This window comes from Pseudonaja textilis, chromosome 2 (genome assembly GCF_049901715.1).
Source record: "Pseudonaja textilis isolate UNSWEBS1 chromosome 2, rPseTex1.2, whole genome shotgun sequence".
Lineage (NCBI taxonomy): Eukaryota > Metazoa > Chordata > Lepidosauria > Squamata > Elapidae > Pseudonaja > Pseudonaja textilis.
Window position 1 is genome coordinate 182546926 of NC_141991.1, and position 27510 is coordinate 182574435.

Genomic DNA, 27510 nt, shown 5'->3' on the forward strand with positions numbered 1-27510 from the left:
TATTTTTTCTGCATTTTTAATGCTTTCTATTCTGATTTCTTTCTCTAAGTTTAGTTTATGTTAATTTTTACCACTGCATTCTGATTAATATTTTTACATTTAAAAATATATTACATTAAAAATAGACTGGACTTCCATAATGCTACAAGACCAGTTCATACGTGCAGTATGTTCATATGAAAACATGACTTTATCCAGGGTTTTACATCAGGTATACTAAAGTCTTTCTACGAAAGTAAAACAATATTATTACCGTGTTTCTCACAAAATAAGGCTGGGCCTTATTTTTTCTTGACCCCCGAAAAAATGGCTAGGCTGTCTTTTCGGGGGTGACTTAATTCCCCCCCCCCCCAGAATCCTCAGGTGGGCAGGCGGCAACAGCTTGGATGTTGACCTCGGCGTTGGTGGGGCACTTCGTATCGGGACACCTTCCGTCACCATTGCTTTCCCTTCTCCCTTGTTGCCGTGGCGTTTAGAGCAATGCCGCGGCGTTTGGCATAGCCACGTTTGGTCAGCCAGGGCTCCTCCCTGCAACTGGAGCCCGGCGGAGACACTTGGCTTCAGGCGCTCCTGTCGCCGCCTTCCCTTTGCCTTCGAAGGTGAAGCCAATTATTTTAAAAACGATGCCCTACTACAACAAAGCCTCCCCTGCCCGAGAGAGCAGCCCAACCCCATGTGGGGAGGCGAATCTCCTGGGGCTGCATCGCTCTTCACGCTCTGCCCGACACCAGGCAGGGATGATGGCTGGGTGCTTCTCCCGAGGTGGGCCGATCCTGCGCTGTGGCCCCGGGAGATTTGCCTCCCCACGTGGGGTTGGGCTGCCCTGTCGGGCAGGGGAGGCTTTGTTGTAGTTGGGTGTCATTTTTAAAAGACTTGGCTTTACCTTCGAAGGCAAAGGGAAGGCAGCGACAGGAGCACCTGAAGCCAAGTGTCTCCACAGGGCTCCGGTTGCAGGGAGGAGCCCTGGCTGGCCACACATGGCTGCGCCAAACGCCGCAGCATTGCTCTAAACACTGTGGCAGCAAGGGAGAAGGGAAAGCAATGGTGGCGGAAGGTCTCCCGATACGAAGTGCCCCACCAACACAGGCAGCACCATATCCAGGTATGCAACAAAAGTACTTCCTAACAGCAAGCCCCCCCCGCCATTCCCCCCATTTCACATGTTTAATATAAGCCTTAATTTGTGGGGAGGGGCTTAATTTGATTTTATGCCAAGAAAACATGCTGGGCCTTCCTATTGGTGGAGGCCGTATTGTTGGAGAAACACGGTAGCTGTAGCCTATGGATGATAAATCCAAAGTTCTTCGTACTTAATCTACAAAGTTCAGAGCATACTATGTTTTAATGTGTGTCTCTTATACCACCCTAAGACTGGAGACAGGTCTCATGAAATTAGAGGCATTGCAGCATGGGTGACTATGCTCAACTACTGGCTCTCACTAACCCTTTCTCCCCTTAACCTTGCCTCACTAACTATGAGTAATGATTTTCAGTCCACATGGAAAATGACAGGGTAAAAAGAATAAATCTCATCTTTGGACTTCTCCACAGATCTTTTACTCAGCATAGGATACAATTAGGCCAAAGCACTCATTAAACAATATATAGCACACACAGAGCACCAATATGACTTAGCTATGTCCCCAACTTTTATTGCTACTGAACCCAACAGGTACTCTCCCATCCCCCCAAATTTAACTTGAAGTACCGAATTGCTGGAGAGCCTTTACTCTGGCATGATGTCATGCCCTCCCCTCAACTGAACTTTCCCGATACAGGAAGGCCCCCTACCTGGGAAGACAGTGTATAACTCTGGACATGCAGAAACAACAGAACACATTCCTCTCCAGTGCTTGTACTACGGAGACATTTGTTCTAGCCTCGTCTCACTATTATTGTGTACATATCCAGGGAGCATAGGACAATTTTACTTCTCCTGATGCTTTAAGACAACCAGCCTTGCAATAGCACATAGTGTTGCCAGGTTCTGCATGGCAGCATTTAAAATCAATCAGAAAATAACCTATGGCATAAGCCAGTTTTAAAGAGCATCTACTTCATTTTTCTAGAATGATTTGTATTGTAATAGATTTAAATTGCCATAATTCTCTATGCCTATCTATTGTTCCTATCCCCCTTTTAAGATCTTTTTTAAAGATTTCTTTCAGATTTTCATGTTTTTTTAAAGCTTTTTACTGTAATTTTAAAAAATCCTGGTGTATCTTTTATGCTTTTAAATCGTTTGTATGCCACTCTCCATACTCTGGTCTTAGACCATAGTAAAGTTTTGATTGATTTGTTTTAATGCTTATTTCTATTCCCAACACAAAGAATGATTATTTACCTGGAGTTGCAGTTTTTCATTTGATCCTTTATGAATTCGAACAATTTCCCTCCTAGGGAACTTGGTTTCAAGTGAACTCTGGGTGTCTAGGTCGTGTCAAATTCTGGAATGTCAGAAGTGTAAACTTGATTTCATTGAGGGCTGCATCAGGGTTGTGGTTTGACCTCTGGGAGCCAGGGTGGGCATGGCCAGTTCAACATCACTCATGTCAGGGGCACCTGTAGTAGCCTGAGCATTCTGTCAGTGAAAACGGGCTCTGTAGCTCCGTTTTTGGCTGCCTCAATTTCCTTTACCCTCTGCCAGCAAAAATGGAGCTCAGGAGGGCTTCCCATGGCCCTCCTGAGCTTGGTTTTCACTGGCAGAGGCACCGCAGGCCGGTCCTTTCCTTTTTCCAGGGCAGCCCCGCAGGTTAGATCTAAGCACCTTGTGGGCCACGTCTGGCCCCTGGGCCTTGAGTTTGACACCCAGATCTAAGTGATTCAACAGATGGTACATCTGACTTCATTGTATACCTAATATGAACATTCCAAAGACAGCCTAAATAGGTGCATAAACTATGTAAAATATACATATTGCTTAAATGTGGTGGCAAAATAGATGAATTTAGGCTTATTTGGGTTTTTTTCTGATGCCTTTTTAAAAATAAAATTAATGGAGCAGAAAGCATTGGTGTCCACAGAAAACTGATTAGGTGAAAATGAATATAAATGCCCTTACCAGAAAGAAAATCACTTCATTCCACAAACAAATCTTTTTTTTCCCCCTAGCCTATTTTGGTCTGGCTCCACTTTTGGTCTGGCTCCATTGTTAAATATTGGCACGGAAGTGGAAGGAATCTAGAAAACTAGTTCCAGTCCTTTAAAACTCTCCAGTGTCCCCGTTTTAGAGGATTTAAGGATGAGAATATGAATGTCTTGCTTCCCAAAGACTCTTTGTCCCATTTCTCCTTAAAATTGAGATAAACCCACATATATGCATATCAGTAATCTGATAAGATTACCAGAATGCTTGAATTTATGCAATTTTTCAAAAGGTCGGAAGGGTGAATTGCAACTTCTAACCCTTCAAACATTGCTACCTGTAGTGTAAGGGAAACACACCTCCAGGATGAATTCATCAAACTTACAATTTTTATTCATGTTATTTCTTTGTACAGTATATTAATTTTTCTGAGCTTCTAAAGCCACTGTTGAAGATATTTTTATTACTTCAATCTGTCATTTCTATTCTGGTGACAGCCATGTGGCATTAATAAAATGATTGTCAATTACATACAGCCCACAGAAGAAATCATAATTGTCAGTTTACCTAAGATATTTAATTGTCTACCTCCAAGATCCTCATTTTATATTCCAGCTTATTTTATAAACGTTTCTAATATTTTTATTACTTCATCACTGTAGATCATGGTTATGTCAGATGGAACATCAGTTGCTTCGGGGCAAAGTCTTCATCTCCCTAATCTTCCCACTAATTCCCTGTCTTTTTCTGAAGTGAAGAAAAAATCATCTCATGGGCCAAAGGTAAGATGTTGTCTATGATTAGAAATTGGAATATGTTTTCAGCAGCTGTTTTGAATGTTGAATGATCAATAAGCCAAGAATTAATTAGTTAAATGCTTCAACCTTTTCAGCAAATCCATACCAATTAAAAAATAGACATAATCTGAATATTTAGGGTTAGTTAAATATGTTTGCTCCTGAAAATTTTATAACTAAATATATGTATTACCCTTACTTTATTTATTTGTTTATTTTGCCTATTTAAATTTAAATGTACTTGAGACAATTACTCACGTTTTGTCCTGGCACTGAATTCTAGAGTTGACGCAGCCTGTTGAGAAACAAATTAGTAGAAATAAAACATGTATTTATTAGGGATATAAACCTATTGTAAGTTTCATCAGCAAATCACATGTTATGGTGGGACTATATTCTTTTTATCCTTTTGTATTTATCAGGCCCCAAATCTGGCCTTGATTTGTCACATGTTTTGGTTGCAAGAAAGAGGAACGCAAAGGAAGTTCCCACTGTCCAAGAACTGATTCCTATGTTGCAATGGTTCAGTTTTAGGCCACACCCTAATATGTATTAACTAAAGGATATTTAAATGTTCAAGGTGTTGATATGTTAATGTTGACACCTAAATGAAGTTACCACAGATTTAAAAGTCTTTTCAACTGAAAAGTTAATGTTGACACCTAAATAAATACAGAATCTTTTGAGTATTCAAGCAAATGTAACAACATCCTACCACAAATTCAAATAATTTTAGTTGGGGCAGTGGAGTAATAACTCAGTTCAAACATTCTAAATAATTATTTAAACGTAGTTTTTTAAGTCTAAATACAAGTGGTACTTTGGTGTCTCAGGAAACTAGGGAGAGGATTTGTTTGGGAAAGATGTGTGGCAGGGTGATAGAAGATTTGCAAACTAATACACAGTTGTGAAATGAATCTTAAAAAGTTTTGGAAAGAGGGAGATCTTAGATAAATTGTGAATGTTTGCCTCCTGCTGCTAAATAGTCTTTCACTATTCACTTTCACTTTCACTATTTGGTACTTTCACAAAAAAGTACCAAAAAATCTAATGTGAAAGTAGGGAATGGCACCAATTTGGAGAGAAAATTCCCCTCTAGAAAAAAACTTCCCTTCATTTTTTCCACCACCTCCTTCATGCAGAGATGCAAGAGCGTAGGCCTTTGAAATAAGGGTTGGCTAAGTTGGTATGAGGGGTGCAATGTTTCAACAGACTCTGACTTGTCAGTTGGTAGACCGACAGCCTGGGTTTAAGACCCAAGTGCCATATGAGCTCCCATTACCTGCTCCAGCTCCTGCCCACCTAGCAGTTTGAAATCATGAAAATGCAAGTAAATAAATACGTAAGAGCATTCTGTGCCCCTCGGCATAGTCACATGGCCATAGACAACTTTGGCTCCCTTGGCTAAAAAATGGAGATGAGCACCGCCTCTAGAGTCGGACTCAACTGGGCAGTGGAAACCTTTACCTTAAGGGTGTATGAGAGGGAAATATTGATGAGTGGTCTCCAATGATCTTTTCTCACTGGAACCATCACAATATCTGTGCAAGCAGTAGCCTGCAACTTTTCTCTCTTGGTTTACAGCTTCTTTCTAGCTTTCCTTGAAAAGATTGGGAGAAAAGATCATAACTTTGGAGCTACTAAGAAGGTAAAAAGGTTAATACTCCCTTCAGTAATTACCAGTGTAGATGTTGTAGTTCTAGATCAGCAACAAAAGAAACAAAGCTGGAGCAAACTTTGATTGGCTTTAGCACACCAAAACAGAGATATTCCTGGAAGGATGATGACATTGCTGGAGAAACTGAAAAGAAATATTAGTATTTAAAAAGCACCAACCTTATCTTGATTTAACCATTTAGAGGTTAAGTCTTTTCTTCATTAGATTAGCACATTGTCAAGAATACTGGTAGAGCTCATAGCCAGGTGGAGATAATGCTTGTCACACCCAGATATTCAGAAAGATACCCAGATTAAAGTCGTGGATCATTATTTTGTTTTTCAGAAAATTCATTTTATCATTTCTTAAGTAATTAAGACTACACAAAACATTTCTTAGCTTCTAGGAGCCAGTGATCAACTTTTAACTAAGCTTCTAGGAGCCAGTGATCAACTTTTAACTAATTCATTATGGAAGTTACTTTTGAAAATCCAAATCTCTTTCTTAGTTCCAATATTTGGGACATCAACATTGTTGTTTTAAGAGCATTTCCGCATGTTCATTCACAGAAAGCTTTTAGAAAGAAAGTCTCTGTTTACATTTATTTACAAGAATTTCATATTTCAGTTCCAACAATACTTCTAGTTATTTCTTGCCTTTTATCTTTGCTATCCTTAGGTGGCATACCCAGTAAATCCCATACTCCCATTTTATTGCAATAATAATCCCATGAAGAGGATTGCATTATGAAATACTGATTCAATATTTATTAAGCCATATTTAGCTTGTTTGAGTTTTCACTGGCTTAACAGTTTGTGAATCTAACCAGAGTCTTGGCCAAGTCACTCTGTTTGTTCAGATTGAGAAAGAATAGACCTATTGTTGTTGTTGTATATATAAAACATTAGAGTGAAATACCTACACTTGGAGCACCTGGAAACAGCTTCAGAAGTAGTCATGACCAGCTCTTTAATGATTCAGACAATATTACTACCAGGATACGCATGAATATTCCCTTAAGATACAAAATTTAGAAATGGCTTCCAGATATCACAGATGGGCGTATTAGTGGAATATGTTGTGTGTCATTGAAGCCACAGAAACAGTTAGGGAGAGAAGGTGAAGCACAGGGAAGATTAGAAGCTGGTAGGTAAGTAAGATATGCCACCCTATGAACTGTAGAGAGGAAAAAGGGACAATATGCTCTAACCATGCTCTACCCATCTCGCAAGGATCTCTCCAAAACAGTGAAAAGTGAAGCATCTGTTAGTTGAACTATGGCCAGCCAAAATGGTTTGGCAGACTTTCCAGAATGTGATCATTTGTTTTGGATTGGAAACAAAATATAATCTTCTTTTCATACGCAAAACATAATTTTTTCCCTGCACAGTTATGAAACAGGTAACAATTTTCTCCTCATGGTTTTATTGCATTTTCTGATCCATTTGCAAGATTTCAAGAAGTGGCCATAATGGAAGGAAATATATTTTATAAGGATTAATTATCATTTCTAAACTAGCTCATTTATTAAGCCTGCTGAATGGTACTTGTTGCAACACCAAATGTGCAGCTTGCTATTGTCAGTGTAAATTATGCATAATTAAACATGGAGTTTCCTGACTTACTAAAATATTTCATAAGATTTGTTTTCTTATGCTACTCACACTTCTATTCTTTTGTTTTCATTTAAATGTAATGTTTCTTCTATAGTCTACCATAAGATACACTTCAGCTGTTGAACTTCAAAGATGAGATTAGAGTCAATGCATGTCAAACTGAGGGTGGAACGTTCTGCAACTTTAGGTGGAAGCAAGTTTTGATTAAGCTCAATTATAAGTAAACATAGTTACAGGTAAACCTTGAGTTATGACCAATTATTTGACAACACTTCAAAGTTACAATGGTCTTGGAAAAAATGACTTACAACCCATCCTTGAAAATATAGCCATTGCACCACCCCTGTAGTCAAATGATTGTAATTTTGGCACTTGACAACTGGCTTGCATTTACAATAGTTGCATTTTCTTGCAGTTACATGATTTCAAATCATGTGTGATCTTCCCAGCTGGCTTCCAAGAAGCAAAATCAATTGGGAAAACCAGATTTCCTTAAAAATCACATGATTCTGTTAACAGCATGTAGTTTGGCTTAATAATTGCAGTAAAAATGGTTGTGAAAACAGGTCCAGTCACGTGATGACTCACTTAACAACCACATTAATTCATGAATGAAATTCCAATCCCAACTGTGACCATACATCCAGGTTTAAATAACCACTGGAAGCTATATATTGATTGAATTCACACAGGTTTGCTTTGAACAATGTTCTTAACTGTAAATCATAGGTATTTCAAACCAAAATAGGTTATTATCTTTAGATATGTTTTTTTTTTTTTCAGAGATCTGTTGCTAATTCTGTGGGAACTGTGCTGTTTCATCCTAAAGTTTGTAATTTCAGCATTAGAAAATTATTATTCCAAAGTCACATGAACCCACAACACAGAAACTACCAATCTGCATGTGATTTTATTAGTTTTCCAAGATGAAACTATGAATACATTTTATGTGATTAAATTCAGTTTTGTTAACTTTGGCCTTTTCCAGTTTAGTTGGGAATTTTAGGAGTAGAAGTTTCAACATCTGGAGAGCGTCAGGTTGGGAAAAGCTTTTCTATAGGCAGGAGCTCTCCAAGGTCCTGTATACATTTCTAAAAATGGTTTGGTTAGAACATGGGTGTCCAGCCTTGGCAATTTTAAGACCTATGGACTTCAACCCTTAGAATTCCCCAGCCAACATAGTCTTAGTTGCTAAGGTTGGACACCTGTTGGTTAAATATTCTCTAAATTAAAGCTTAAGCTTGTTCCACAATCATAGTCAGTTCTGCAAATTATCAGAGCTATATATTTTATTACTTTTTTAGTAACTCCATCCTGCTTACTCACTTACAAGTTGTGAATTCTGTTTTACCTCAGCATGATTAATAATCTTACAACATAATAGTGTTTCATATAAAGCAACAATGAATATTCTTAACAAACTTTTAAATGTTTTGCTCAGAATAGAGAATAACCATTCTCATAGTACTTAATCATTTACTACCCAGCAGATGCTTTCATGTGTAAACTATTTTAGAAGTCTTCAATGTACTGTAGAATTTCACAAAATGTCTTTTGATACCTCTTCTCTAAATATATAAATAATGACTGTCCTCAACTTACAACCATTAATTTACTGATTGTTCAGTTACAATGAAACTCCCTTTTTTACGACCCCGTAATCCCTTAATTCAGTGTAGAGTTCAGGGTGACTGGATGGAGCTGAGAGTTTCCTGGCCAGATGTCCTTCCTGATACTACAGGGAGTTTGCAGCATATTTTTTTTCTTTGTGCCCTAACCAACAGAAAGGTCTGCTGGTAACTAGGACTGAATTCTCAAACTTCCAAGGTGAGCGTCTTCATCACTAGGCCACCAAGCTGCTCACTGTTCAAAGTTATAATAGCACTGAAAAAAGTTACTTATAACCATTTTTCACATTTACGATCATTGCAGGCTTCCCATGGTCACGTGATCAAAATTTGGCTGCTTGGCAACTAATTCATATTTAGTTTCAGTGTCCCCTTTTGTGACTTTCTGACAAGCAAAGTCAATAGGAAAGCCAGATTCACTTAACCACTATGTTACTAACTTAACAACTACAGTGATTCACTTAACAACTGTGGCAAGAAAAGTAAAATGGAAAAGCAGAATTAACCTAACAATTTAGCAAGAGAAATTTGGGGCTCAATTATGGTTGTAAATCGAGGACTACTTGTACACAGTATATTGAAATTTTATTTGTTGTAATTTAAGCAAAGAAATAGCCCAGTGGTCCTTGTAGTGATACACAATGATTGCACGTTTGTTATTGATATATAATTTAAAGTTTATACATTAATTTATTAACGTAAGTAAAGTTTGCAGAGTTTGTAAGTAAAGTTGCATACTTATGGTAGGTATCTCTGAAACACAGAAGAGTAAAGAGTTAACTTTTTACTTTCTATTGTTGCAGGAGCTTAGCAAGAGTGTAAGCACTGGTTGCAGCAGCAGCAGCAGTAGTAACAGTTTTTCAAAGCCCCATAAATTATCAAAGGAGCACAAGGAAAAATCTTCAAAAGACTCAAAAGAACATAAAAGTGCCTTCAAAGAACCTTCCAGGGAACACTACAAATCTTCCAAAGAATCCTCTAAAAAACCCAAAGAAAACAAACCACTAAAGGATGAAAAAATTGTTCCTAAGATGGCCTTCAAAGAGCCCAAACCTATGTCAAAGGAGCCAAAATCAGAAAATAACATACTGACCATAAGTGGTGGACAGCAACAAGAAAAGAAGGCCTCCTCCAAAAGGCCTCCTGGTCTGGATTCTGAGGACCTTGCAGCCAAAAAGAAGAAGAAAGGTGGATCCGAGGCTTTATTTAAAAGTTTTTCTAATGCTCCCCCACTGATACTTACTTGCTCCAGTGTGGAGAAAAAACAGACAAAAGATAAATCTCAGTTTAAAATTGGGAAAGTTAAAATGGAAAGTGAGCCGCTGGAGAAAAAGAAAAATACATTACCACCTTTTGATGATATTGTGGACCCTAATGATTCTGATATGGAGGAGAATGTGTCTTCGAAATCAGAAGTAAGAGTTTGTGTTTATTCTTATTTTGTTGTCCGGGTTACAGGCTTTAGTTTGTTTACCTAATTTTTAAAATGTCTTTATTTATTATCCATGTATGCATATATATGTATATTGATTGGATTCCATTTGTATCATTAGATAAAATACATAGTTTTGTTTTACAGATGATTTTGTTGATTAGCTTATTCTAGGGAATTGATTCATGATTACTCCTTATTAATCAAATTTGAAGTCAACAAATGCAAGCGTTTTCAGTGGTTGCCAGGAAATAAATATTTATGCTTTTGAGTAGGACTTGCTTGACCATATTTATTTATTTGTGCTGTGCTGTGCACAGTCAATAGAGGAGATATATATGCAAGCGGGGTATGTATGTATGTGTGTATATGCTCTATATCAGGGGTGTCCAACCTTTCACCTTCCCTGGGCCAGATTAGAAGATGAAAATTTGGTTTGGGCCGCACATAAAATAAAATAATAGTAACGATACCTGATCATCCAAAAAAAACATAGAAAACATAGTTAACATATTAAATTTATTTGGAAATGAAGTTAGTGAGATGTTTGACATTGTTTCTCAGCCACCAATGCAGAATTCCACAGCCAATTTTGTGTCAAAATCCGTTGTGTGAACCCAGCCTTAGTCTCCTGACTACCAGAAAGTGGCACAGGCCGCAAGATGGTGGAGCTAATATAAGATGGCGGAGCTAATATAATGGATGGGGCACAGGGTTGCCAGATCGCAGTTTGGCTCTGCGGCCAAACTCAAGCCAAAATACGGCCAAATTATTTTTATTATTTATTATTAATTAAAAATTATTTATTTTTTATCACAGTTTTTTTATCACGGTTTATCACGGTTTATTTTCTGGCCAAATTTTGTGGGGTGGGGGGGAGGTGGGGAGAAAGCTCACCTGCCTTGTGCCTACCTCTCCTCCTGCAAATGGCCCGGCTGGATGTGGCAGGACTGGAAGGCAGAAGCAGCGGCGGCGGGGGCAGAAGCAGCAGCGGCGGCGGCAATGGCAACAGCAGGAGGTGGCGCTCTGAGGGCGCCTGCCTTTTCTGTTGCTGCTTGGCGTGGTGCTCACCTCGCCCCGCCTCACGCCTGCCTCTCCTCCTCCTCCTTGCTGGCTCTGGCATGAAGGTTGGGGTGGGCACTGGGCCGCATTACGAGGCGACCTGGGCCACATGCGGCCCGTGGGCCGCGGGTTGGACAAGCCTGCTCTATATGCTTGCTATCTATCTATCATCTATCTATCTATCTATCTATCTATCTATCTATCTATCTATCTATCTATCTATTCTTAAGTTTTCACGGGTATTTATATTTATGGTATTCAGCTTTGTTCGGGTGTTTTCCCACATCATTATAGTTGTGCTTTTAAAGTTGTAGCAATGTTTCGGCAGAATCTCATCTGCCATCATCAGGCTTCTGTATAGTGTTCGTCTGACATTATATATATGGATCTTTGGTTATTCGGGTTTTCTTCCGCATAAAATTGGAAGTATCTTGGCAACGTTTCGACGAAATCTCATCTGTCATCTTCAGGCTTGTGTCTTCGGCTTTGTGCTTCTCAGAGTAATGTGAGCTTGCAAAGAAGCAGCTGCAAGCTCCCATTACTCTGAGAAGCGCAAAGCCGAAGACACAAGCCTGAAGATGACGAATGAGATTTCATCGAAACGTTGCCAAGATACTTCCAATTTTACGTGGGAGAAAACCTGAATAACCAAAGATCCACATACAAATACCCGCGAAAACCTCAGAAAATACACACACACACACACAGGCTGATTAACTAAGGTATATTCATCTGTTTCCATTTCATTTTAATAAATGATTTGAGCTTTCTCCACTGCTTTATAATACACTTTATATTGGCTTTCACAGTTTTGAAAATATGCTTATATTCTTAGTTACAATTCTGTTCATAAGCTTGATGAGGATTAGTGAGTGATGGAAGCACATTTATGAACAAGATAAATTTATACATTAAAAGCTGAAATTTAGAAATGGGAAATTTTTCAATTTGTAACATTTCTGCTTTTGTAATATAGAACTGCATCCTTGAAATGAATAGGGAAAGATATCTATTCTAATAGGGTATCTATTTTTAATTGCCTCTGCTATTTCAAAGTCTAATAAAGAGTTACATGAGAGAAATTTTGGGGTTTGAAGCCAGGAGCCATGTTGTTGGTTAAAGAGATAAAATACGTTGAATAGGGTGAGTTATTACTATACGGAAATCCTTCACTGCAGATCAAGTTTAGATATTGTTATTCCAATCAGGCATGGAAAATAAAAAGTCATTGTCACTGTCTCCTCCCACTATATTTGAGGCTAGCAACCTTCTTATGATGTCAGTGTGCTTGCGTATCTGATAGAATCTTGGCTCATCTTGGTTAGTTCCTGTACTACAGAATTGGATAGGTCAACACTCTGTAATATCCTGTGAGTCATATCATTCTAGTCAGTAGAATGGCTGGGGAAGGCTGGACAGTTAGTTTGCCCTGTTGCAGGACTGTAGTTATCCAAGCACGGAAAGGCAGGGATGAGTATACCTGCTAAGATAATGCTAAGAGAAAAGCCAGCCCAAGGAGAAGCGAATATATGCAAATTTCTCAAAAGTGTAATATTGGAACTTGATTTTCGGTGTTAGATAATAAGAATTGCCTTTGGCAATCAGAAATATGTCAGCTCTGACAGTTGTTTGATGCTTGCTGATATGAGATGCCTGCTTAATGTGAATTGTATATACAGTAATGAGCACATTTCCAACTGGAATTTTAATTTCCAATTAAAATATATTGTTGGTTTGACAGAAAAATCATTACATACACACGCGCGCACACACACACACACATATATGTACACATACACATATATATCATATATATATATACACCTACATAGAAACACATGTTTTCTTTCTGACAGCTATGATAGAAACAAATTTTAAAAAGAGATAAGAGAAGGAATGATGAAGAAACACACTGCCATTGTCTCTTTGTTAAATCCTGCTTTATTGGAAAGGAGAAAAAGATATGTGATGCTATGTCCTCATACTGATGGTTTATTAAACATAGTTTCATGTCAGGCTGCTCTGTTAGGACTTTGTGTTTGCTGTGCAGATATGATGTACAAAAATACTTAGGCATATTGATATACATGAATCAGCAAATAAGAAAGCTCTGGGCATGCTCCGTGCTTTCATAACCATACATTCTGTATATATTTCTATTTGCTATAGCAATTAATTTTGTTGTGCCTCATTTAGCTCTTTTAGCATATTTTATGTTAGAAATATAGAAATAGGTTAAGTAATTGTAGCTGTATTTATAATCATATTTACATTTTAAAAATCTAAATAAGTTCAATGAGTTTATTCAGGGATAAGTGATGCAAACAAGATCCAATGTCTTTTACAAGCAGGTTTTCCTTTGTGTACTAAAAGCTTATCTTGCTATCTATCCTCTTTCTTGCACACACTAGTGCAATGCTTCCAATGTGTGGTATGCCAGCAAATTTTCACAACTTCTAGAGCAGCATTCATATGAGTGCTAAAAAGAAAAATGTGATACATTACTAGCCTCATTAATGAATGCTGTAGATGAAAGTGGATACAGTTCCAAAACTTTTGAAAACTTATAGAATATGTTAATTACCTTAGCATGTAGTGTAATGTTAGAAGCTTTAATCATAATTATTTTCTATTTTACTCCCCAATCAGTATAATATATTAAATAAAATATTTTGTGGAAATGGAAGTTATGCTTCCAACAGCTTAATAAGTTAACTATCTCTGAAAAATGGCCAAGAAATCATAAATTCTGCCAGGGTATGTAAAATTATGAGCACATCTTAAACAATGGAAGTAAATTAAATATTCCCACAATATAAAGAAGTCAATAAAAAGATTATTATTAGGAATAAAGATTTCAGTAAAATATTAATTTCTTCAGTATTAATTTCTATTTTCATTTAATTACTTAATCCTATCTTTTTTGTACATATTTTAAACTGGCCTAAGCAGTAGCTCGCCAAATAAAATAATCCTTAGTCTTTTTCTAAATTTTTCTTGATTTAAAATATTTCTATATTGCTTCCAGTTTTAAAAAAAAAAACAGAATCTCAAAGCAGTTTACAATTTAAAATTATTGCTAAATATTTAAAACTTTAAAAAATTTGCGATACAAAAATGAAAAATAAAATAAAATAAGTAGTGTTAAAATTTCTTGTAGACAGATGGCATTCCATATTTTTAAGGTAGGTTTTGATTGTTTTTATATAGACAAAGTTTGAAAACAAAAACATTTTATACTGTTGTTCTAATTGTTACAGTTGTGACCAAGCTGATATTTCGATTCTAATCTCTTTTTTCTCAGTCTCTCTCTCTCTCTCCCACTCCTCAAATACAGTTGTGCTCATAATTTTACATACCCTGGCAGAATTTATGATTTCTTGGCCATTTTTCAGAGAATATGAATGATAACACAAAAACTTTCACTCATGGTTAGTGGTTGGCTGAATCCATTTATTATCGTCAACTGTGTTTACTCTTTTTAAATCACAATGACAACAGAAATTACCCAAATGACCCTCATCAAACATTTACATACCCCGGTTCTTAATACGGTTGCTCCCTTTAACCTCAATGACAGCTTGAAGTGTTTTTGGTATGTGTGGATGAGGCTCTTTATCTTCTCAGATGGTAAAGCTGCCCATTCTTCCTGGCAACAAGCCTCCAGTTCTTGTAAATTCTTGGGCTGTCTTGCATGAACTGCACATTTGAGATCTTCCCAGAGTGGCTCAATGATATTGAGGTCAGGAGACTGAGATGGCCACTCCAGAACCTTCACTTTATTCTGCTGTAGCCAATGACAGGCCGACTTGGCTTTGTATTAAGGATAATTGTCATGTTGGACTGTCCAAGTATGTCTCATGCACAGCTTCTGGGCTGATGAATGCAAATTTTTCCTCCAGTATCTTTTGATAACATACTGCATTCATCTTGCCATCAATTCTGACCAAATTTCCTGTGCCTTTGTAGCTCACACATCCCCAAAACATCAGCAATCCACCTCCATGTTTCACAGTAGGAATGGTGTACTTTTCATCATAGGCCTTTTTGACTCCTCTCCAAATGTTGCATTAGGGTGACTTTTTGCCAGAAGGTTTGAGGCTTGTCTCTGCTGTTTGGCGTATTGTAAGTGGGATACTTTGTGGCATTTGCGTAGTAAAAGATGCAACCCATCTGTCTTCCAGTGCCTCCTTATTGTGCATCTTGAAACAGCCACACCACATGTTTTCAGAGAGTCCTGTATTTCACCTGAAGTAATTTGTGGGTTTTTCTTTGCATCCCGAACAATTTTCCTGGCAGTTGTGGCTGAGATTTTAGTTGGTCTACCTGACCGTGGTTTGGTTTCAACAGAACCCCTCATTTTCCACTTCTTGATTAGTGTTTGAACACTGCTGATTGGCATTCTCAATTCCTTGGATATCTTTTTATATCTCTTTCTTGATTTATACAGTTTAATTACCTTTTCCCGCAGATCCTTTGACAATTCTTTTGCTTCCCCCCATCACTCAGAAGCCAGAAACATCAGTGCAGCACTGGATGAAAGATGCAAGGGTCTGTCAGGAGTCCAGGAACTCATTGACCTTTTATACACACACACACACACACACACACTAATTACAAGGAAACAGATCACAGGTGAGGATGGTTACCTTTACTAGCTATTCAAACCCCTTTGTGCCAACCTGTGTGCATGTTATCGGGCCAAAATCACCAGGGTATGTAAACTTTTGATCAGGGTCATTTGGGTAGTTTCTGTTGTCGTTATGATTTAAAAAGGGTAAACATAGTTGATTGATAATAAATGGCTGCAGCCAACCACGAACTATGAGTGAAAGAAAAGTTTTTGTGTTATCATTCATATTCTCTGAAAAATGGCCAAGAAATCATAAATTCTGCCAGGGTATGTAAACTTACGAGCACAACTGTAAATTGTTGATAAGAGCACACAAGATGGTGAAGGCAAAATGATTTACATTTCCCTGTTAAAATTAATTTAAAAGACCATGTTGAGAAAATATAGGAGTTAAAGTATATTTAATTTCAACTATATAGATTAAATTCCTTTTTAGATCTAAAAAATGGTTATTCAGTCTTTTGGCTTTCCTGAACCACATTGAGTGAAGAGGAATTGTCTTGACCCACATGTAAAATATATAATATAATAACAAACATCATTTTTATATATTTTTATTGTCTTGTGAGGCTGCATTACTAGCTGTCCAAGGCTGCATGTGGCCTGTGACCATAGGATGGACATGCCTGATCTAAAAGATTTATTTATAGATGATCTGTACTCAATATTTTTAGAAGGTGTTTCGAACGTATGACTAATAGTTGATTTCTTCATTTCTGAGTTGTCAGTCATTATCATTGTTAGTGCTGTTGAATGATTGACCTAAAATAGTTACAAGCATCTGTGATTCCTTGGTTATAAGACTAGTAAATGTGACTTTTGAGTGTAGAATATGCAATCATTACTCTAATTGAAAGTATTTACAGGCTTGTTTTTAATTTGTGGGATTTTCTCCTACAGCTTATATATAATATATATATAATGTAGGGGTAAAAAAATTTGCAAAAACAAGGTGATATTATGAATACCTTCAGTACTTCTAACATTTGTGATATTGCAATGTTTGTTTTCAATGTTTAGGTGCATTTTACAGTACTGGAATATTCAAAATTTTACTTTAGAACTGTAATGTTTAAAAATATTCTCCCGTATGTTAATGGGCAAAAAAGCATTAATATACAACTTAGTTTTAATCTTAACTGCGATCATTGTTCCATGTTTAAAAAACTCTCTCTTTTTAAAACATTAAACATGAAAGGTGAATACCAAGAACTGCCAGGTGAATACCAAGAACTTTAGCTAATGTTAAAGTTCCGGTATCACGTTATATGAGGTAGCAAAGTACTTCAGAAGCTTTTATATAATCAACCAGTTCTAAATCCCATCCTGTAATTTTTGGCTCTCATTAGAAAAGTATTAGGCAACAAGGAAAGGAAAAGGAAGGAAAGCTTGCAAATTTATTACTATTGAGGCAATGGGAGAATAGTTCAAACCACTTCAAATTCTAAACATGTCTGCTTTTATCTTGAGTTCCTTAAAAACTGCTTTGTGAAAAACTTCAATTACAGGATGTTTAATTTCATGAAAACCTGCTTACCGTTTTCCTAAACTGGACCATGTAGCTGTGTGATAAGAGAACACTTGGCCTTGTTTTCATTGCCTCTGTATCATGATATATAACCCTGTCAGCCGTATAATATTTATTTAAGTTGCAAACTAGAAGATAGAAACATTGAAATATTAGACCTCATTATGGATTATTTCATGTTGCAGCTGCTGTTAATAGAGTAACTATGGTTGAGAAGATAACAGTATTTGTTTTGTAGATTTCCTATCGGCATATCTATCTGAATAGAGAAATTCAAAGTTAAAATGTCATAGCAATTATACTGTGTCTTAATTATATACATATAATTTTTTTTAAAGTGTCTTCACTGTCAGATAAGGAAGTTGCCTCCCTCTTTAGAAGACTTGATCGTCTTTAGTGTACTACTGGCAAAAGAAGAAGGTGATTTTATCTGATTTATTTCTCTCTGCAATCCTTACTTGTCCTCAGGGAAGGCTGAGGATTCTCTGAAGCAGCATAGGAAAGGGTATTGGGTAGGGTAAAAGCAAGGGAAATGGGGAATAACATATCTTCCTCACTCCTTTCCCATCAGCCAAACATTTTTGGATAGAATTCTATTTAAGCTCGATCTGTGTGCAAGTGAAAAACAAAATAAATGGAAATAGGTAAAAGTAAAACATAGTTGAACCATGATTTAGGGAGATCTGTGAATTCAGCCAACCTGTTTTTACATTAGAGTTGGAGGAAACTTACTTATGAAGAGGATAAATTCTTAGTGGTTCCCTTTTTATGATGAATGTAAGAGTTTCGACATCCATAAATAAATTATATCATTAAAGTATCTTTTAGACTGCCTATTTTGGACAGTCTGCCCAATATGGATAAACAGAGGTTGCCTACTAAGAGTTCCTACTACTGGGAAACCTGCAGTTAGGTAATTAGAAGACGGCATTTTCCGTAGGAGCTCACCTCCTTTGGAACAGCTTTCCACTAGAGGTAAGGGTGGTCCCTTCGCTCACAATCTTATAGAAGCTTTTGAAACTTGGTTATTTGCAAAGATAATAAGCAACTAAGATGGTATTGTATTATTGCTTGGGGTGAGCTCTGGTACTATGAATATTGCATTGATTAGGAAACTTCATTGTATATTGATATAGTTATATATTGTATCCCGCCTTTAATACGTTTATATTGTTTGTATTGCATTTCTTTTTGTATCGTAAATTGCTTAGAGACTAGATTGAAGCAGCACAAAGATGTGTGCATTTGGATAGGGACACAAAACAGATTGCTCTCATACAGTGTTTCTCATGTGTTATTTGTTTGCTCAGGGCCGTATGGGTTGAAAACATGCAAGAGGTCTTTATCTTGCAGTAGATAGACCAATGGCTAAAATGATGATGATTTGTTTGCTTGTTTGTTCTTATCATATTTCTATCCCATTCACTTGTAGACAAACCAGCCCAAGGCAGTTAATGACAAAAATCCAGCATTAATTTTATAATGTATTTTTTAAAATGTTTTTGATGTTGTAAGTGACCCAGAGTTGTTGGAAATGAGGTGGGCAGCAAATAAATTTTATAAATAAATTAATTAAACATAGGAAGATTATTTTCCGCCAAATCTAAGTCCTATTAATTTCCACAGACTTAAGTTAATGTGTTAAAGATAGAAGATAGAACCCTAATTAATCTAATGTCTCTCATATATCTCAAAAATATTACCTCAGTAAAGCAAAGGAAATCTTTACATATTTCTCTAGTCTATTAAAATAAATTCCAATTAGTGTTTGTTTTAAGCTATGAACCTCTCCGGACTCATTACAAAAACCTACTAAATGAAGGAAGCTGTCATTACTCATTAATGCTTGGATTGTTATTATCGTGCTCCAAAGCTGTGAAATTCCTTAGATGATTTTGATTCTGTGCACATTCTCTGCATGGTGATGGAAATATTTTACCTTTTGCTGATGCCAATGATGAAAAGATGGAATTAGCTACATATGGCTTTAGATTCTGACATTTGCCCTTATTTACTTGCGCTTTATAAACAGAAATAATCTCTTAGCCAAAATAATTCTTAGAGTGTTAGAATATCTAAATACAGTGCTTTTGTCATGAGTCCAAATTACCAATTAAACTATTAACATTGCAATCAAAGTTAAAATCTAATTTTTCTTTTCAGTCTGTGAGATACTATCTACTATTCCTCTTTACATCTATTAAAGTCTATTCATTCTTCAGCTGGTTCCTTGCTGCTTCAGGATTTCTGGATGTGCAAGAAATGAGATATAGGTAGTCCTTAATTTATGATCATAACTGAGCCCAAATTGTCCATTGTTAAGCAAGACAATTGTGTTGAATGTTGCCCCTTTTATGACCTTTCTGGCCATAGTTTTAAGTGAATCACTGCAAAGTTTGTAATACAGTTGTTAAGTGAATTATGTTGTATTCCACATTTGAAATATAGCAGTTGTTAGAAATATGTTACAGGAAGGAAAAGTTTTTTAAAAAACCTATACACCTTTATATATGTGCCACCAGTTTTGGCTTGAAAGGGCTGCAGGAAATTTTACTTCTACTTTTTATTTTTCTATTTCCTCTGCTCTTAAAACTGCTGTTGTAACTCCATTTATGAGTTCTGTCATAAATTAATACAGACTTGTTTTTATTGTCAGTTTTTGACTTACATAGAGTCATCGTGTGTTTTTCTTGAAAATTTAAAACATACACTTGCTTCAAAAGGCACAGCTAAGGTCACAATCAAATTGATGACAGTATAGAACATGTTGGCTTTTCTATGTATCATTGACTATAATATATTTGTCCTCATACAAAGGTACCACATCAAGAACATAGATATAGCATGTCCATTGAATATTGATTGTAAAAAAGGTTCTGCTAATCAACTCCAAAAAACCTGAACTTTTTTCTCCCTGCCTGGATCAGATCTTGTTAATACTTGGATAGGACACTACCTGGAAATAACCAGGGCTGTAGGCTGAACAAACATCCCAGAGAGAGGCAGTGGCTCTCATAAGTTCTTCATGGGGCCGGATTCAGGAATGGAATTTATCTCTTTTTTTATATTGTACCAGCCCAGAAAAATATATAAAGTTAGTTACTAGACGTGCTGGAATGCCAAGGGTCTTATCTCTGTAGATTATGGACATGATAGCTCAGTGATTAAAGACCTGGAAATTTTACAGCTTGGGTTTGAGATCCAAGTGCTGTGTGATGAGGTGAGCTTCGACTATTTGTTCCAGCTCCTGCCCACCAAGCAGTTCAAAAATATGCAAATGCAAGTGCATTAATAGGTATCACTTTAGGCAGGAAGGTAACAGCATTCCCTGTGCCTTGATGTATAGTTATCCTGGCCACATGATCACAGACGTATATTCAGAGAACGGTGGCTTCCTTGGCTAAGAAACAGATAAGCACCACCCACTAGAGTCAGACACAATTGGACAGGGGAAAACGTTACCTTTAATTTTTTTTTCCGTAGACTGAGAACACCTTTATTCCACTTTTTGAAGAAAAAAAGTAGATAAAAGTCATTTGGAGATAATGATTCATATGAACAGCCTATCATGGGTAGGGCTGGGCTATCTATCAGAATGAGTAGGACATTTTTCTCTCAACTGGGCCCCTCCTACATTCTCCACAGGCTTCCCAGATATAGAAGGTTGGAGAGTAGATAAAAACTCCAAATATGATTTGATTGAAAGATAGCTTCTTCAAAAAGGGGACACGCTAGTGCTTTCTTCAAGACAAATGGCATCATGCCTTCCCTTTGAGAAACAACCACCACCTCCTGAATCTTGCTACTGATACCCCACTTAGCAGACAGAAGGAGTGTTAATTGGAACCCTGACAAGCAGCCAAGAAAGGTATGGATCCAGCCCACAGGTGAAGTGCTCATGCTACAAGCAATCTTATCTACTTCCCCAGGTTCTTTCAACATGGAATGGAATGTGTTTTGCTAAAAGCTCATTATGTTAAGTTAAAATTTTGATGAAGGGTGTACTTTGCTGTTATTATACCATAAGATAAATTGGATGGGACAAAGATCTCTTATTATAAAAGAATAAAATATTTTATGTTTGTTAAGATACCTTTCAAATATATTGAAAATCTGAAGAAAGGATTTAAAGAAGTGATAACATTATCCGCTATTTGGTTGAAAACATTTTAGGAGAATTATTCAGGACACATTACTAATATCTTAATATTATAGAAGACAACTATTCACATACTCAAATTAACAATGGATAAAGTATAATAAGGAACCAGTGGACATTTTGCATCTAATTTTGTATCTTTTTTAATGTCAAGAGTGGCATTTAAGATAAACCCATTCTTGGTTTGGGTTCACTTCGTTTTCAATATGCTGAAATATTTGGGATATCAGTTCATATTATATGACAGTTATTTACATTTCCAAAGTGGTAATTATTCTTGGGCACTGATCAGTGAAGAATAACACTGGCTACATATCTTCTATTGTGTTGATGTACAGAGAGTTCACCAATACAGATAGTCCTCAACTTAGAGCCAAAATTGAGCCCCCATTATTTTGTTGCTAAGCGAGACAGTTGTTAAATGAACTTTGCCCCATTTTATGATCTTTCTTGGCACCAGTGTTAAATGAATCACTGCAGTTTTTAAGTTAGTAACGTGGTTGTTAAGTGAATCTAGTTTTCCCATTGACTTTGCTTGTCAGAAGGTCACAAAAGGGGATCACATGACCTTGGGACACAGCAACAGTCATAAATATGAGTCAGTTGCCAAGCATCTACATTTTGATCATGTGTCCATGGTGATGCTGCAACACTCAAGTAAAAAACGGTCAGTGCCATTGTATCTTCTCATGACACTAAAGAAACTTGCAAGTCGAGGACTACCTGTACATATTGAAATAACGAGCTCACATTTAATTAGGCAAAATATATTGGTTAAAAGAAGCTCTTTTCCTACTGAGCGGCCTTTCAAATTATAGTTCAAATGATTGACAGTCAGCCTATACTGTGCTAGGTTAAAATCACTGAGTTATTGTTTAATCATTTTCATTTAAAATTTCCTAGAAGGTGTTTCTGGAAGATCCAGTGACAAAGCCTTTGATGAAGCAGTATAATTCATCTTAATTGCTCACATTCAGATTACAAGGAATCCCATGTTTCATGAATGACTTGGTTGCTTTTCTCATAAACCCAACCTTTCTGTGATAGTGGAACTATGCCAACTGTTTCACTACTGCATCTGTATACATTACTAATCATTAAAGCTGAAACCCTTTCCTCTCAATGTTTCCTCTGAATGTTCCTAATGAAAAGAATTAATTTTTGTGTGCGATTGTGCTGCTTTTCCTCCTTTTGAATGCTTCAGATTTATATCACAACTGATTGTGACTAAATATATTCAAACATCTTCAATAGTGCAACCTTCATATCTAACCGTGATCAAGATCTATTTTATGTCTTGTGATGTAAAGTGATTTTGGAATCTGATGATGCTTAAACTTCTCTGTTGTGCTGTATCATTTGAGGTAAATTAATGACTTACAGGTTAGGTACAATAGTAATAACATTGATTAATGAAAAGGTAACTTGGAATAGGCAATATGATTACTAACTCTAATGGTGTAGTTGTGCTCCCTTTGAATGTGAAAGCATAAGCTTAAAGGGGTGGGTTGTAGGCTAGTGATTATAGTTTTGTTTAAGAAATAATTTACAAAGGAATAAGCAAAATGATAAAGAGATGAAAATGGAGTATAGTAGTAACAGAAATGATAAACCTCTCAATATCAATTCCAGGGGAGCATACTATAAATATAATAGTACTTGTAATCATTGTCCTATTTATGATTTTTAGGAAACTGCTAGGCTAGATGATTGCTTGATTTGAATCAGCATGGATGCCTTTACACTCTTTCTTCCATACTTTGCTTCATTATTTGCTAACACAAATTATTTTCCAGCTGTGTTTCTGTATAAGCAAATCAAAGCATTGCTTGTAACTGATTTTTGAAGGAGCATCTGGTGATTTGAGGTACAGAAAAAATAAGTTATTGTTATATTACTTTGAATGCTTTTAGACTGAGAATTTCATAAGATTGTTTTTGCCACCACAGTATTCTTGGGCAGCAAACATTTCTGTCTATGAAATAGAATACTTGATCTCAAAATAAATATTAAAATTATAAAATGCATACTTTGATAAAAATGAGTGTGATTCTGAACTACTCATAAAACAGTAGATAATCTGTAGATTATAATACTAGGTTACAGCTTAACAATAAACTAATACTTTGTCTGGCTTTATGCTATAGAAGAACAAGAAATGGCTAAAACTATATTTCCTTTGTGGAGATATTTCCCTTGTTTTTTCTTGAATAACTTATAATATTATTCTTCCTTTATTGAGTTTTTATCTTTATAAACTGCCCAAAGTCATTGGGGGTGAGTTGGGTGGCTGCATAAATTTTCTTTAAATAAAATAAATAAATAAATACCATTTTATTTGTTTATTATTTATTTATTAAATATATATGCCATGTTTATCTTGAATTTAGGACCAATTTCCAACATTTATTATAAACCAGTTTGGTCCATATTACTTTCCATTTGAAAATTTGGAGAACAATAAAATAAAACTCTGTGTACTGTCTTCCAATGTGTTCTACCTTCTGAATGGAAGATTGCAAAAATCGAATTAATTATTTGTTAACAAGTTTTTATATGCTTTAAGGCTTTCTTCAGAAAAGAAGAGAAAATTACGGTATTCACCCAACAATACATTTAAATTTATGAGTCAAAAACACTTCTACATTTAATATCGAAATTTTAACTTTTATGAGTAAGCCAAACCTATAGTTTAATTTAAAACGCTAAGAACATTTCTTTTGAGCAGGAAATCAATGCTTAAAGGGAAAAAAATTCAAAATTTCTTGTTTTTGGGAAAATGAGGGAAAAGCAATTTCAAAATGTTCAGAAGTTCTGTCTTCCTAGCAACAATTACTAAAGCCAGAGAACTAACTGTGAGACATTAAAAGTGTTGCATGTGACAGCTTCTAATACTTTTTTAAAATTACATTTCAGTTTCTTAGTTTAGCTTCTTATATAATGCTATCACTCTTGTGGTAGTCGTAATCCTTGGTTCTAATAACTGTGAATCTTTGAAAGTTTTTCTGTGCACTAAAATTAAATTTCAGGAGAAGAACATGTTATGGCTAAATATATATATTCATTTTTACTACACATTGGACTTTATATAATTAGACTTTCTAATGTGAGTGCTTCTCTGTTGCCTTCTCTGAATCATGTCTGTTTTCTCCATATTCATATTAGAAACAACTGCAAAACAAGAATGGGAAATATGAGGAAATTATCTGCTTACAAAGTTATCTAATATCTACCCTTGGGAAATACTGCTCCTTCTATAACTCTACTTAACACATACATTAGGACCTACATCATGGATCCTTTTAATATAAAATCCAAACTACATATCAAAGGTCCACATATTTTTGCTGATAATTTGGAGTAAGGTCCAACTAAAATGTATAGCAGATTTTGCACAGAGATCATGTTCCATCAAATCAATACAAAAAGTGTTTTGTGTGAGGCAAGTGAGAAACACATGAATCTCCATGTATGTACAAAATGTTGAAATTGCTTGCTTCTTTCAGTCCCAGCTGTGAGAACTACAGATGTCATTTGTCTGAGAGGAACAGATGCTAACTCTACTCCCTCCCCCTTTCTTTGGCACCCTCAGAAAAAAAAAAGAGATGTTCCATTAGCTTGCCTCACAATCTTTTTGATTGTGAAGCAAGCCTTTAAAAAGCTGTAAATCTGCTTTCTCATTACAAAGGACAACAATAGATTGATTTATGGTAGATGAACAACTGTTGAGCTTATGTAAGCACAATGCATGAAACTGCAGCTTAGCATTGAATTTAATAGAGGCCACATACTACTATTGCGCTATTTGGGGAGGGAACTTTGAATGTAATTAATTGGTGGATTTATGGCTATAAATATACTATTTGTATTTCTTCGTTAAGTTGAATTGGACAATTCAATGGACAATTCAATGTAACTTGAAGCAACAGCCACCCTGTAGAAAACTAGTTGCAATACAGAACAAGGTGAACATTGGAGAGCAGTTTTCAATTGGCCAGAGATAATCAAACCACAAACTTGTCTTCTTTCATTTTATTATAAACTAAATGGAAGTCTTAAGTTTTAAAAACAGATGATTTATAGCAATTTCACTCTTTCCATTTCTTTTAATAATCCTATAATAGCCACCCTCTGGTAAGTGTGAGCAATAGGTATCATCCTGTTCATTCATTCGTTCGTTCATTTATTCAGTCAATTTCTATAACCGCCAACTCAGTCAATGACTCTATATGGCTTACAATTATAATTTTAGTTTTGTGGCTTTTTGATGGAGGCATCAGGAATCTCTCAAGAAAGACCAGCCTCCAGAAACCTTGGCAGCCTTTCTTACCTCACTTTCCTCAACAAGATCAAACTATTTCTTAGAAACAATATTGATGGCCATACTAGTGAAATAAAAATAAAAAATGATGTCAATGAATCAAGCTTTATTTCTTTATATTGATTTTGTACCAATAATAAATCCTTTATTTTTTGTTAAATATTCCTTGCCCTTTAGTTCATTTTGCTTCAGAAATAAAATCATTTATTCATTATTTTCAGTTAATAATTGCTGAAGGAAAATTATAATCTATTCAAGCAATACACATGAGATGGCATTTTTTGAGATTAAAATAAAGATTGTGTGATTGCGGCTGATTGCAGCAATGCTGAAGTGGGAGAAAATTTCTCAAATTTTATTTCCTTGGGAGTAATGGACTCCTAATTTCTGTGAGTTAGTCTTGTAAGTTGAGGTACCTTTACTGAAAAATTTTACACTATGATGATGTGTATCATTTTTTTACAGATCATAGACACAAACACAAAAGTGTTAGTAACATACAGATGAGTAAACACTTATTAAAAAGTCTCTGCCAGTCCAATTTTTGCAGTCTGCATGCCACCATGCAAGATAGCCATTAAACTTGTCTTCCCTGAGATCTCCAACACAATGTCAGTCCTCTCCCAACTTAGTTCTCATAGAAAAGAGAGAAAAGCTGCCAAAGTGGGGAATGTATCACATGACCAACTAAGTGGAAGCTGAAGAACCAGTTCCCGCTCTTTTCACCACAGGTCACCTGGCCATCCAAATTCTCAGCTTCCCCAAGGGCTGCTCCTGCCTGTCTGCCTGCCACTGCCACTTCGCACTACTATCACACACCAGACCACCTAACCCTGCCATGAATAGTTAGTTAGGAGAAGGAATTCAGTAATTCAGGGGGTTCCTGGGAGGACCAGTAGAGGCCATAGGAAGGCAGGGTGTTTGGCGAGCAAATATGTGCTTATGGATTGTGGTGAACAAGGGCTGCTGAGGAATATGTACCCTGTATTAGGCTCCTATGCAAAAAGGCAGCAGGAACTTGGGTGACTTGCAACCTTCTCTACTGGTTCCCTCATTGACTTTGTGGGAAATCAGCAGATAATGTCACAAATGGTCATCCCGTGATCTGGATCACTGCAACATCATGATTGCACACTGGGCAACCACGTGCTCAGATTACAATCATGTGACCATGGGTATGTTGCAAAGGCTGGAACTTCAAGGACCAGTGATAAGCAATAAGCAAATAATATACAGCTTAACGTTTAGGAGGAAAACTATTCTAAAAAGTCATGAATCCTGTAAGAATATTGAGACATGATAAAGCTGCAGGTATAACTGTGAAGGAAATTAACATAATATGGTTTAAATAAAGTGTGGCACTTCAATGTCTTTAACTCCATCTGCACTTGACAGTTGAGATAACACTATTATATTTTTCCCTTATACAAAGTGAATGATAATAAGAACGAATGCAGAATTAGAGGACGATTAAATATTCCGGGTAATATGCCTGTTGGAATTCATGTTGAAAGATTTCAAGAGGTGACAATGACATTTTGGAAGTAGAGTGAAGCTTTATGCTTGGCTGGGCTGCGCATATTGGAGTTTTG

General features: G+C 36.3%; 1 protein-coding gene across 1 annotated transcript in view; it reads left to right on the forward strand.

Annotated features, from left to right (window-relative positions):
* MLLT3 (MLLT3 super elongation complex subunit) overlaps nt 1-27510 on the forward strand; it is a 139782-nt gene that overhangs the window by 91410 nt on the left and 20862 nt on the right. Inside the window, exons 5-6 of the mRNA XM_026718354.2 lie at nt 3748-3867; nt 9587-10198. Of these exons, the coding sequence (XP_026574139.2) occupies nt 3748-3867; nt 9587-10198 (732 nt within the window). The remainder of the gene's footprint in view (nt 1-3747; nt 3868-9586; nt 10199-27510) is intronic.